The sequence below is a fragment of the Phoenix dactylifera genome, chromosome 10, assembly GCF_009389715.1.
Source record: "Phoenix dactylifera cultivar Barhee BC4 chromosome 10, palm_55x_up_171113_PBpolish2nd_filt_p, whole genome shotgun sequence".
Taxonomy (NCBI): domain Eukaryota; kingdom Viridiplantae; phylum Streptophyta; class Magnoliopsida; order Arecales; family Arecaceae; genus Phoenix; species Phoenix dactylifera.
Window position 1 is genome coordinate 8,311,086 of NC_052401.1, and position 14,171 is coordinate 8,325,256.

Here is a 14,171-nt window from a genome sequence, read left to right on the forward strand (position 1 = left end):
CTCACTAGGGCTGCAAATGGGTTGGGTCGACCCGTGACCCGACCCGACCCAACCCGCTTAAGACCCGACCCGACCCGCATTTTAGGACCCGCGGGGCCGGGTCGGGTCCTAAATTTGGACCCGTTCTATTTTTCGGGTCGGGTCGGGTCTGCCCAATTTCGACCCGCACCCCGACCCGACCCGACCCAATTTTTTGGATCATTTTTTAAGACATGCAGCCCATTGGGCCGCAGGCCCGCAGTGCTACTGACTACTGTGCTCTGGCCTCTGTGCTTTGCCCGCAGCCTGCAACGGATGATATATAAATCATCCGCTGGACCGCTTCACCTGTTGGACGGTTCGTTCCTCCCTTTTTCTCTCCCGTGCGGCGCAGCGGCTGTGCCCTAGCCCTAGATCTCCCGTGCGGCGGAGGATCATCTGGAGGAGACGAGGACGTTGAGGAGTAGACCGCTTCCGTGCTCGGTGCCCTAGATCTCCCGTGCGGCTGTGCCCTAGATCTTGAGCTGCGGCGGAGGATCATTTGGAGAAGAGTAGCCCGCTTCCGTGCTCGGTGCCCTAGATCTTTCGACTTCCGACTCCCCATTCCGCGGATCTTCCTCTTCCCATTCTTCGGCGTCCCAAGGTATGTCCCTCCTCCAGTCCTCCGTATTTTTTTTAGCATAGGCCGGGAGATGGTTCCGGCGAAGGGGGCTTATCTTGTAACAGGGCAACGACGCCGGACTTGAGGGAGAGGGAGAGGGAGAGGTGGGGGTCGTCGGGGTCCTCGGGGATAGTCGGAAGATTTGGAGGAGGGGCGTGCCACACTTGGGGAGCATCATTTCGGCCTACTTGTTTTATTTTCTACCAATCTGTGAGATCTAACCTAGTTTGCACAATTTTTTTGAGATTTAATCATAGTTTTCAAGATTTTATATGCACGACATTCTCTCTGCTAAAGTCTTCCTTGATCTGGTTTTGAACAGTGCTGTGGTTTTTGTTTTTTTTTGCATAACTTGTGATATTCTGCAAGAGGTTTTGAACAGTGCTGTGGTCTTCCTCGATCTACTTTCTCTGCTTGGGTCTTGACTGGAGGATCCATACAGTAGGTATTTCTATAGTTGGCTTTGCATGCTGTAATTCTGTAAATTATGAAAAAACATGGATGGTGGAGAATGAAATTCAATGAATACGCTATAAGCCTATGAAATAGGTTAATGTCCGTATGCCTGTATATTAGTTAGCTCCTGTATATTAATTAGCTCACAATAAGTTTAGATTGTCCGTATGCCTGTATATTAATTAGCTCCTGCTAGTGTAACTGTGTAACAGTGTAAGTGTGTAACTATTCAATTGAAATCTGTACTCTCAAGTTGAAGTTTCTACTCTGAAGAAGGAATTTATTTATTTATATTTTTGGTGGCAAATTTTTGTCCTTATATAAATTTAAAATATTTGTTGCTTATTCAGTTATTTGTCATAGATATACATCGTTATTAAGCCGTTAATTTTTTTGTTTTCATTGTATAAAGTTGCATTTTATGCTCATACATCTTTATTTAATGCTTGCATGCAAAATAGGTTAATGTCCGAGATGGATAGCAATGAAAACATGGCTGAAGTTTCAAGTGTACTTCGTTGTAGTGGTTCTCAAGTAATGGAGCCTTCTAATACAGATAGCTCTAAAATGAACAGAAAAAGGAGGTCGGAGATATGGAATCATTATTGTGAGGTAGAAAATCAAAAAGACAAGGCTAGATGCAATTATTGTCATTTTATTTTTTCAGCTGATCCTAAAAATGGGACAAGCCATCTTCACAAACATGCAAATATTTGTAAGGCAAAAAAATATAATAATAAGAAACAGAAAATATTAATAGGCACCGTGACTTCAAAAGATGGTGTTCCATTGAACGAGTTAGTTCCCTATTCATTTGATCAGGAAAGAAGTCGTGAGGACCTTGCAAAGATGGTAATTCTACAAGAGATGCCATTTACAACAGTTGAACATCCAGCATTTCAGACCTTTGTTAGGAACCTTAGACCAGAATTTCATATTGTTTCAAGGACAACATTGTCTTCTGATTGCTTTAAAATTTATGAAAAGGAAAAACGAAGACTTGAAGATTTGTTCAAGATGAACTGTGGAAGAATCAGCTTAACATCGGACATGTGGACATCAAATCAAACATTGGGATACATGTGTCTCACTGCACATTATATCACTAATGATTGGAAACTGAAAAAGCATATTATCAATTTTAAGTTGGTTCCTTCACCACATACAGGCTTAGTCATTAGTGATGCTATAGCTAACTGTATTTTATCTTGGAATATTGAGAAAAGGTTGGGTTCAATCACTCTTGATAATTTGTCAGCAAATACAGTTGTAGCAACAGAACTTCAAAAACAATTTAAAAAAGATTTACTTTTGGATGGTAAATTCTTTCATGTGCGTTGCTGTGCACATATTCTTAATTTGATTGTGAAGGATGGGTTGAAGGTAGCGGAGGGTGCTATTCATAGGATCCGCGAGGCTGTTAAATATATAAAATCATCTCAAGGAAGGTTGGAATTATTTATGGGAATTGTGAAACAATTCAAGATGAATGGTAAAAAACGGATATGCTTAGATGTACCTACTCGTTGGAATTCTACATATCTCATGTTAAATGATGCTATACAATTCAAGGATGTATTTATGCGACTTGTGGCCCGGGATCCTAATTTTGAAGGTGCGCCAACTGAGGAAGATTGGTCTCAAGGCATCATTATTTGTGACTTCTTAAAGGTTTTTCATCTTATAACTGAAGTTTTTTCACAAACAAAAAATCCAACTGCAAATTTGTATTTCTATGAGATTTGGAGAATAAATATGCTCTTGATTGAAGAATCTAGGAGTTCAAATGCAGTTGTGATGATGATGGCTTTAAAGATGCAAGAAAAATTTGACAAGTATTGGAAGGAATGCTCTCACATTCTTGCTGTAGGGGTTGTCCTTGATCCAAGACATAAGATGAATCTTATTAGATATTGCTTTCAGACAATCCATGGTAATGATGATCGTGCTTCATTTGAGATCAACAAAGTGCATGATGTTCTTCAAACTTTGTATGATAATTATGCAATTTTATATGGCACAAATGTCTTTCTTAATCAAGTGGATGAGAGGGTGTCTACATCCCATGGTGGAAGAGATGAGAATCGTTTTCTGCATGGCTATAAAGAATTCATCCATGGAGTACAAGTTACCCAACCATCTAAGTCAGAATTAGAGACTTATTTGGAAGAGAAGGTATTTTACGATCTCTAATTTGGATGCTTACATTAAAATATTAGTCAATAATACTAATAAAAATGACATGCCATTTAATTTTTTGGAGCAGATTCATCCATTAGAAGATCAAAATTTTGACATTCTACAGTATTAGAAATTCAATGAATCAAAATATCCAATATTGTCTAGGATGGTACGTGATATCTTGGCAATTCCCATTTCTACCGTTGCATCTGAGTCTGCCTTTAGCACTGCTGGCAGGGTTTTGGATGATTTTCGTAGTAGTCTATCTCCAAATACGGTTGAGGTATTGGTGTGCACACAGGATTGGCTTCGAGACAGCTTGCCTCATCTTGCAGGTTCAATTTCTATAACATTCATAAATTTTATCATGCATCAGTTGTACTAGTGCTTTAAAACTTTGAGATTTTTAATTTCATATTTTCTTCATTTGTAGATGATCCACCTTCTCATACAAAATACAAGATTGAAGATTACGAAACTGTTGTTGATATTAATATCGATGATTAACTTATGCTGGTAAGTAGTAGAGTTCATCTTCATTATTATGCTTACATTTGAATTCTCCGATTTGCATCATTTCATGTGACATGACCACCTACTTGCATCATTGATTCATTATATATGTTGCTATCAGATGTAGGTGCAAGCAAAGAGAAATTTATGATTCCATGTGTTCAAGTTAGAAGGATGTATACATTGCATGACAAACCTGTTTACATAACCAGCAAAGACAGCATAACTTCAAAGCTCCTGCACAAACATAAAAGTGTACTCATTGATGCTTAAACTTTATAATTTTATAGTATAATGATCGTAAACTGATGTTGCTTCTTTGCTTTATGCAGGATGGTGGTAATCTATCTTAACTAATGGGACAAGTCATCTTCACTGAATTTTGATGTTGATGTTGATGTTGATGTTGATGTTAATTGCATGATGTTGATGTTGTGATGCATCCTTTTGGATTGTCATATGGGGTAGAATTTTGCTGTGATGTAGTAAATTGTAATGTTGTGATCCTAAAACTGTGACCCAGGTTGTAATGCTGTTGTTTGGATTGTCCTTTGTCATATGGGGTTGAATTTTATTGTTGATATTAATATCGATGATTAACTTATGCTGGTAAGTAGTAGAGTTCATCTTCATTATTATGCTTACATTTGAATTCTCCGATTTGCATCATTTCATGTGACATGACCACCTACTTGCATCATTGATTCATTATATATGTTGCTATCAGATGTAGGTGCAAGCAAAGAGAAATTTATGATTCCATGTGTTCAAGTTAGAAGGATGTATACATTGCATGACAAACCTGTTTACATAACCAGCAAAGACAGCATAACTTCAAAGCTCCTGCACAAACATAAAAGTGTACTCATTGATGCTTAAACTTTATAATTTTATAGTATAATGATCGTAAACTGATGTTGCTTCTTTGCTTTATGCAGGATGGTGGTAATCTATCTTAACTAATGGGACAAGTCATCTTCACTGAATTTTGATGTTGATGTTAATTGCATGATGTTGATGTTGTGATGCATCCTTTTGGATTGTCATATGGGGTAGAATTTTGCTGTGATGTAGTAAATTGTAATGTTGTGATCCTAAAACTGTGACCCAGGTTGTAATGCTGTTGTTTGGATTGTCCTTTGTCATATGGGGTTGAATTTTACTTTGAAAAATCTTGTGATGCTAATACTGTAACCAGCTTTGATTATAAACTTACATCTTAGTGCATAGGTGGTGGAATTGAAGTGTCTATTGGCCTTTGTCCTGTATGTCTCATGTTTACTAGTGGATATCAATAATTGGAATGGTTTGAGAAAGAAGTTGTTATAATTCTTTAGGTGTTTGACTCCTCCTGACAAGTGTGTTTTTTGTTTCTTCTTTTCTTCATGCAGACGAAGTGAACCAAGAAGGCTGGAATTGTTGGCAAATATGGTAACCAAATTCTTCATAGCTGTTTTCCTTTGCTTGTCTATTTCTACCATTGCAGTAGCTGTTGCCTATTTTCTCCGATTCATTGTCATGTCTTGGGATCCAGGTACCAGATATGGTGCTAGTTTGCGAAAGCAAATCAAGAAAATGGAAGTCTCCCAGCATGCCAAGTATTTCTGTGAGTTCTGTGGAAAGGTATCATCTCATCTCTTGCATTGAGAGTTGAGACTATCTTGTTGTTGATTATTATCTTATTATATGTTGACTGCAAAATACTTTTTTTATTGCTCGTTATGAAGTAAGAAAATTGTGCTTAAATTTTAATCTTCGCAACATCAACTCGAAGTGGACTGAAGTCTGCTGAAAAGAGATAGGTATCTAAATACAATTGGGAATTTATGATGAATCAAGTTAACAGAAGGCACTGAGTTGAATTAGTAGAATTCATGAAGTTCATGTTCAAAATTTAGTATAATGATCGTAAACTGATGTTGCTTCTTTGCTTAAATTTTATAATTTTATAGTATAATGATCGTAAACTGATATTGCTTCTTTGCTTTATGCAGGATGGTGGTAATCTATCTTAACTAATGGGACAAGTCATCTTCACTGAACATGATGTTGATGTTGTGATGCATCCTTTTGGATTGTCATATGGGGTAGAATTTTGCTGTGATGTAGTAAATTGTAATATTGTGATCCTAAAACTGTGACCCAGGTTGTAATGCTGTTGTTTGGATTGTCCTTTGTCATATGGGGTTGAATTTTGCTTTGAAAAATCCTGTGATGCTAATACTGTAACCAGCTTTGATTCTTTATGAATACAAATTCCAAGTTGCAACTGTTCAAATGTTTATGTTTTAGATGGAAAGTTGCATCTGTTCAAATGTTTTAGATGCAGGTACTTGCAGTCTCAATGTTGGACAAGTTGATTTTGTTTTAGATCTGAACCTATTTTGAATGTAATAGATGGATAAATGTGTTTTGAATAAGCTAGATCTAAACCTGGTTGATCAGTTTGCCTTCAATTTTTTTGGTGAAACGTATTCTGAACCGGTTTTGAATGTAATAGATATTGAATTGTTGAGCTTGCAATCTTTATTTTCACGCTTCCAGCCTTTCAGGAGGAATTGTTGAGCTTGCAAAAGGCTTCACCTGATGGTGAATTGGTGAATCGGTGATGGAGTATTGGAGTTGACAAAATATTGAATTAAAAATGCAAATCCGACCCGGACCCGACCCTGACCCGACCCGGACCCGATCCGGACCCGACCAGATCCGGACCCGACCCGACCCGAATGACCCATCGGGGTAGGTATGGACCCGACCCGACCCGATCCGTTTTTCAACCGGGTCGGGTCTGGGTCCAAAATTAGGACCCGAACATGCAACCGGGTCGGATCGGGGTCACCTAGGACCCGACCCAACCCGACCCATTTGCAGCCCTAGTTCTCACACTCCCATTCTTCCTCAATTAGCTTGACCTCACAATAAATGGCGAAGCCCTCGAAAACCACAAAAATGAGGAGCAGAAGCTTGAGAGCTCGAGGAGGGTCATCCTCCACTAGAAGCTCCGCCTCTCCACCATTTGAGCAACAATGGGATCAAAGATAGAAAATAGATTAGGTTGGACCAGACATGTTTGATCCCGACCTGATCTTATTTTTATATTTAAGTTATGATTTTGGACCCAGACCTAATCCATTAATCGACCAAGTTGGGTTGGATCGAATCTATGGAAAGAATTTTAGACTCAGTCATTCAGATTGGGTCAGGGTCAAGTATGAACTCAACCGAACCAAACCCAAAATGTTCTGATTTAGAATGGATTTGGATCACTCGAGTATACAGGTTGGGTTGGATTGCGACTTGACTTAGAACCCATTTTTGAACACAACCTATGGTCTTCAAGTATGAATTGGGTGGAGTCTAATCGTGCCAATACCAAGTTAGGTCACGGGTAGACTTGACCCATTTTCATCCTTGGAATTTAATATTTATTCAAGAATAAGCTGCTCTTATACAAGCCATTGATGGTATTCTAGACTGGGGCTTTTTTTTACTGTTTACATTTTGATCAGAATTAGTTAATTGCAGATAAGGTGAAGGTGCGGAAATTGATCTATCCACATAGCTGATCAAGGAGTAACACAAAGAAAAGGCTTGAAGCATGTCTTCCAGACTGAATAGTTGGGGCCATCAAGATGAACATCGACCAATGGAAGAAAAGAGGTAGGGGATGGTAGTGGCATGGAAGATATAGCTGGTAATGTAGGGGTGTGTATTGTCTCCAGAGAAGATGATGCGATAGATGAAGACAAGGTGCCTGCTAGATAGGTTGCAGGGCCAGCCCCATCCTTAGGCGACTGAGGCGGTCGCCTAAGGCCCCGGCCCAAAGAAAGCCCATCATAGGAAAAGTTTCAAAGACAAAACAGAAAAAAAAAACGCCCCCCTTAGTGAGTTTGCCTTAGGCCAGCCCAAGAAAAGACCTCAAAGATAAAAGAGAAAGAAAAAAACCCCTCTTAGTGAGTTCGCCTTAGGCCCCCAAATGCATTGGATAGGTTGCTGCAAGTCAATAGGTTCTGTATACCAAGCAAGAAGTTGCAATTAGGGCTGTTAACGAGCCGAGCCGAGCCCGAGCCTGGGAGAGCTCGGCTCGGCTAGTTTCACAGAAGCTCGGGCTCGGACTCGGGTGTTGCCCAAGGTGACAACCCAAGAGGGGGGGGGGGGTGAATTGGGTTTTTCTAAATTTTTAGTGCTTTATAAACATCCTTTGTTGAGTGCGGTGAATGCTTTCTTAAATTACTTCAATGAATTAAACTATAGCAAAGATGAAAGATAATGCAAGAATAATCACAAGTGAATCCACAACACAAACACCACGATGTATAGTGGTTCAATGTACCCCAAGGCACCTACGTCCACTCCCCAAGCGTCCCCTTGAAAATTTTACTATAATCCCTCAGATTACAGTAGGATTGTTTTTCGGGCTCACAATCCAAAACCTTTACAATTTGGTTTTCCGAGATCACCAAAAACCTATGTTGATTTTACGGGCTCACCAACGAACCTTCACAATTGGTTTTACAGGTTCACCAATAACCTACGTTGGTTTTACGGGCTTACCAACAACCTACGTTGGTTTTACGGGCTTACCAACAACCTACACCGTTGGTTTTACGGGCTTACCAACAAACCTTACAACAAGAGTAGATAAGTAAAGAATGAAAGCTCCTAAATGAGCAAATAAAACAATTATGAGCAACAAAGAAGAGTTTAGAATATAGTTATCCCTTTAATAAGGCTCTTCTCTTCTTTGTCAAGATTGCTTCACTCTTCAAGGGTTGGTGGAGCTCTTAATGTCTCTTGGAATCTGCTCAACCACTTTCTTTTGGCTCTTGGAATGAAGCAATTGAATGAAGCTTGCCTTGCTAGGGTTTTCTCTTGAATGCACTTGATGTATTTTCCAAAGCTTGCTTCCTTTGATGAATACTTACTCTTAAATACTTCTCCAACCTCCAAATAGTCCTTCCTGACCGTTGGATTGAAGAAACTAGTCGTTTATAGCCGTTGGGAGTCCAAAAAGCACTTCTGCACAACTAGCCGTTATGCTTCTGCCCGTGCTTGGGTCGGCTCAACCTGTCCTTGGGTCGACCCAACTTTCACTTGGGTCGACTCAACCTTTCCTTGGGTCGACCCTCTCAGAACCACAGAAACTTGCAATTCAGCCTTCCTTCACTTGGGTCGACTCAACATTTCTTTGGGTCGACTCAAGGTTCAGTTGGGTCGACTCAACTTCTTCTTGGGTCGACCCTCTCAGGGTTTCCAGAGAACCTTTTCTGTCATCTGTTCTGTCTTGCCTTTGGGTCGACCCTCTCAGGGTTTGGGTCGACTCAAGCTTGGGTCGACTCAACTTTATCTTGGGTCAACCCTCTCAGTATTTTCAGAGAACCATTTTCTGAGTTGTTGAGAAGCTTGAAGTTTGGGTCGACTCATGCTTTCCTTGGGTCGACCCAACTTACTGTTCATCTGTGCCATTTTTGCAGAAGTGTGCCAAATGCTTTCTTGATGTGCCGGGGTCGACCCAATCATCCTTTGGGTCGACTCAATCCACACTTTGCTGCATCTCAAGGTTAGATTCATTCATATAAACAATGAAATGTATCTTTATCAATTTATACAAATATACTGAGAGTAACAGACTTATAAATGAAGTATCGATTTAACTTATAACATACTCTTTATAATTGCTTGTTAATCATCAAAATAACACTATCATCCTCATCGGACTCGGGCTCGGTAACGAGCTCTATATTGGGCTCGAGCTCGGGCTTGCTTAGCAAAGCAAAGGCTCGGGCTTGAGCTTGTAAAGCTCGTTTCAATTACGAGCTTTAGAACGAGCCCGAGCTCGAGCCCTCGATAACAGACTATTTTTCTCTATGTGGTCAGATTTTTATAAATTATATTGCTGAAATAAGATTTTTTAGTGGGAGACTAGAGCTCGTTTGGGCTAGTGAGCTGCTCGGGCTCGAGCTCGGGCTCGAGCTCGAATGTAAACGAGCCTCATATCGGGCTCGGGCTCGGGCTCGTTTGACCAACGAGCCGAGCCCGAGCCGAGCCCGAGCAGCTCGGCTCATTAGCAGCCCTAGTTGCAATCACTTTCTCACCATCAGATTTTGGAGAGCCTTTGTATTTATACAGAGCATTAAGTACAACAAGAATATGATGTACAACCGAATAATATGATTATATACAAAAAAATAATAAAATAAATATTGTTAGAATATAATAAATATTGTTATGTCATCGAGATAATGATGAGTTTGCTGTTAGGGGGCTTACCTGTTGACTGGAATATTAAAAGCATCTAAGAAGTTGATCAGAATAGAACCCTACTTTTCGAACGTCCCTTATTCTTTCTGCATCCTTCCAAGTGTATATGGGCTAAAAAAAAATTCTTCCTTCTCTTTGATCAATTATTATATTTCAATAAAAAATATATGAAATCAAATACTCTCAATGATATTTTAACTTTGCGTTGTGGATACATGTATATGCCCATCTATTTGTATACCCCTCACAAATCGTGAAAACACTTGACTTTCGAAAATCTCTTTCTTATAGTATGCCAAGACCTTGTTATGCATTGCCTACCATTCACAGCCATTTTTAGCAAATAGAACCATGTACGTAAGTGTTGGGCGGTATAACAACAGAAAAAGGCTCAGGTTCTTATTCTATGGTTACGCAACAAAATTCCATTTTTTTATCCGGTGAAATCGCCTTATACCCGGCCAAGGGATAAGTTGGTGCAATAGAGTTGTACCGTAGAATAAAAAAAGTTATCCTCTTCTGTTGCATTTGTTGCTTTTATCCACTCTCTAGGTAAATAAAAAATAAGAGGGCAATTTTGTTGGTACGATAAAATTCAAATTGTTACAAATTCCCAGAAATATCAAATGCACACACCCATGTTTTGTACTTATTTTTCAAACTAGAAGTATAATATTTCAATTCCACAGAATAAGTTTTATTCCTCCAAACTTAACCAAATAGCTTTCTCTTGTCATTTCCAAATTTATTCCATAACTAAATATTAAGTGCTCATAAATTGGATACAGTGATTTGTACTTTAAACCTGCCTACCATACAACACACTATCTAGAATTCTAATATAAAATTCTACATTAGGTAGAGTTGATCATAGGCCAAGCTTGAGGACAGAAAATATCAAATTTTAAATAGATCCAATTCTAAAGATGGTAATTTATAATCAGATCCATCAACTGACCGGCAAACTATTTGCTTTAAGCAGATTTAGATTTAACATAAATAAATTTGGATCATAAATGGGTTAACTTCTCTAAACTTGTTTATTAAATGGGCTAAGTTCATATTTAGACTTTTGATTCATTTAAAACTTGCTTAACTTATTTTTGTCCCATTTAACCTTACCTGTTTAACCTATTTAATCCGTCGAAATCTATTTAATCCATTAAAGTTCCAATTAACATGTTTAATCTATTGAATATGACTCAATCTGTTTAATAAACAAGTTATGTGGGTCGGGTCGAGTTACGTATATAATAAGTATGCCATATTTAGATTTGAATATTTGACCTTCTTAATAGACATGATAGGTTAGGACCCACAAATTTTTAACCCGACTTACATCCAACTCAACCAGTATTCGATCCGACCCAACCCAACGAGACTGCCACCCCTACCCAGTCTGAAATTCGACAACAAATAAATATAGTTTAGGCTTGAAGCTTGGCCTATGATCAGCTCTAATATTAATTGGTTCATGAAAAACTGGTTAACGAGTGATTTTCGAATCTAAAGATATGCTGTCCATAGCAGGTGGGTTCAAAGAGACATGGTATCAGATTGCATTGCAAATTTGTACCTAAAGCGCATCCTTCGAGCAGCCCGCAAGGTCCGCCTGAGCCCGACTTGTCAAAAATGGGCCCCGCCCTGGTTTTTAAGCCCGACGGGTCAGGCCGGGCCTGAAAATAGAGCCCGCCCATTAAACGGGCCGGTCTCGAGTTTAGATCGACCCGGCCCGAATCCAGTATTTTTAGTTTTCTATAATATTATATATATATATTATAATTAAAATATCACATAAAATATACCCTTTTCATCTTCATTCCACCCGCTCCTCCCATCTCCTTTCAACTTCTCCCTAATTTTTCCCAAATCCCAAAATCCACCTCCTCTCCAAACCCTCCACCTGCGGTTCCCTTCTTCATCTTCTTCCCGTCTCCTCCCTCCGCCCCGCCCACACATCCTCCCGTTTCCTCCCCACTCTCTCCCAATCCCTCTCCCACCACCACCTCAACCCCCTCAAACCTCTCTCCCATCTCTCCCCCTCTCCAAACCCTTCGCCGTGGTTCCCTTCCTCATCTTCTTCGCCCGTCGCCCATGGTGTAGATGGCGGCGTCGTCGTCGGTAGGATGTGCTCCCTGGGTTGGGGAGAGGAGACGGACGGCATCGCGGAGAAGACGGGGGAAATCCGAAGCCCAAAAGTCCGAAGCCCGATAAGCAATCGTCTCAGACCTGAAAAGTAGGCCCAAAGGCCACGGCCGGATCAGACTCGGGTCTGACAAAACCACATGGTATCCTAGGCAGAGCCCGGCCCGCCGGTGGAGCAGGTCCATTGGGCCGTCACGTTCACTAGCCTCCCACTTGAGCCAGCCCGACTCGTTTGGTCAGCAATTTTTTTTACTAAAATATTTATTTTTTAAAAAATAATTTTTAAAAATATAATGTCTCAAAAAATAATTTTAGTATATTTAATTAATTATAAAAAATATCACATGGTTGAGTATTTATTTTTTAAAAAAATATATAAAATATTTATTGTACTCTTAGTAAAAATATTTTATACAGGCTTAAAAATAGTTTTTTTATATTTCCTATATTTTTTATAAAATATAAAATTTTATTCTCATAAAAATACTAATTTTTGTTTTTTAAAATTTTAATCAAATTTCGTAATTTTTTTCGTGAACCAAGTCTCTTTCCTACCTCATGACCGTGAGAACTTTGAAAAACTCGTAGGAAAATAACACCAACTTATTTATATATATAATAAAGCACCAGAGAGAGCTCTCTCCCCCACTACTAAATAGACTTCCTTCTCATTAGATCTATTCATCGTCACTGATGAATCGGAGCGAGGGTTTGATGGCCCACCGCTCCCCAGTGCTGTCGCTGGCCGTAACCGCCCTCGCCGTGGCAGTATTCTTCTCCGCCACCGCCCCCCTGGCCTCCGCCGCCAACTCACCGCCGGCCTACACCAACCACACTGTCGGCGGCGTCGCCGGCTGGCTCTTCAACTCCTCCTCCAACTCCTCCGCGACCAACTACTCCGCCTGGGCCAAATCCCAGAAATTCTTTCTGGGCGATTACCTCAGTACCAGAATCCTCCATCCCCTTTTGTCCTAAATCGATCGCTTTTAAAATCCGGCTTTTAGCTAATTTTTTCCCCCAATGTCTGGCAGTTTTTAACACGAATGCGAACGCGAGGGTGATCCAGACCAAGAATGAGACGACGTACCAGAAATGCAGTACCGACGAGGACAACGGCGACGACACCTTCGTCTACTCCCCCACCGCTGGTGGCCCCGGAGGGGCTGCTGCGGCGGCGCTGGCGGTGCCGCTGACGGAGGAGGGGTTGAACTACTTCTTCTCGGACGCGGACGACGGGATCCAGTGCTTCCAGGGGATGCGGTTCCAGATCTCGGTGGCGCACGGCCTAGGGCTGCCGCCGGCGCTCAGCCAGCCACCGCCGCCGCCGTACAAGGACCCGTCGCCCCCGCCGATGTCGTCGTCGTCGACGATCCCGGGGACCAGCGACCAGGGGGAGAGGTTCTACAATGGGGCTTCGCCGGCGAGGGTGATCGGTGGCGGGGTCTGCGGACTTGCTTTTTGGGGCTTTTTTGGCGTTTTCTTGGTGTAAGAGGGGGTCGGGATTCCGCGTTGAGCTGAGCTGGCCTCCATTTTTTTCAGTTGCTTAATTTATATTTAAACCTAGTATTTTATTTCTGTTTTGTTTACTTTTTAGTTCTGGATCCACAGGCATGAATAATAATAAAAATTTCGGGATTAGTAGTGACATTTTAATAACATTACATTTGTTTTGTTTAGTAGTGACATTGTTTCCAGTTTAGAATATTTAAATGGCAGTGGGTGAGAGGTGGAGCGAGTTTTGGCCTGGTGGGTAGAATTAGTGTGATTGGAGATTGCTGTTTTGTTCCTGATAGCATGGTGGCTGTCTTCTTGAGGTTTCTCTCTTAGAAGGGTTTTTGTTTTCTTCAATTTATATAAAAATATTTGTAAAGAAAATTGATAAATATATTTTTTTTTTGTTGCAACGATGTCGCACACACGATGAATGTTAGTATAGCCAATAAAATCAGAAAAAAGAGTAGGCAAAAAAGAGGAA

General features: G+C 40.4%; 2 protein-coding genes across 6 annotated transcripts; both read left to right on the forward strand.

The window, feature by feature from the left end:
* Positions 1 to 1,839: 1,839 nt before the first annotated feature.
* Positions 1,840 to 6,066, forward strand: LOC120112191 (zinc finger BED domain-containing protein RICESLEEPER 2-like). Of its 5 annotated transcripts, none has more exons than XM_039130969.1 (3): positions 1,840 to 3,612; positions 3,711 to 4,651; positions 5,785 to 6,066. In XM_039130969.1, exon 1 carries the CDS (start codon positions 1,946 to 1,948, stop codon positions 3,287 to 3,289), a length of 1,344 nt encoding a protein of 447 aa, XP_038986897.1. In that variant the 5' UTR covers positions 1,840 to 1,945; the 3' UTR covers positions 3,290 to 3,612; positions 3,711 to 4,651; positions 5,785 to 6,066. The 5 variants fall into 5 exon arrangements, with proteins under 5 accessions (XP_038986897.1, XP_038986896.1, XP_038986898.1 ...); XM_039130968.1 differs by lacking the exon at positions 5,785 to 6,066 and adding an exon at positions 4,729 to 4,968; XM_039130970.1 differs by lacking the exon at positions 5,785 to 6,066 and having other exon boundaries at positions 3,711 to 4,399; positions 4,518 to 4,968.
* Positions 6,067 to 12,705: 6,639 nt separating this feature from the next.
* Positions 12,706 to 13,852, forward strand: LOC103715859 (blue copper protein-like). Its single transcript, XM_008803625.4, has 2 exons — positions 12,706 to 13,139; positions 13,228 to 13,852. Exons 1-2 carry the CDS (start codon positions 12,890 to 12,892, stop codon positions 13,683 to 13,685), a joined length of 708 nt encoding a protein of 235 aa, XP_008801847.1. The 5' UTR covers positions 12,706 to 12,889; the 3' UTR covers positions 13,686 to 13,852.
* Positions 13,853 to 14,171: the final 319 nt, after the last annotated feature.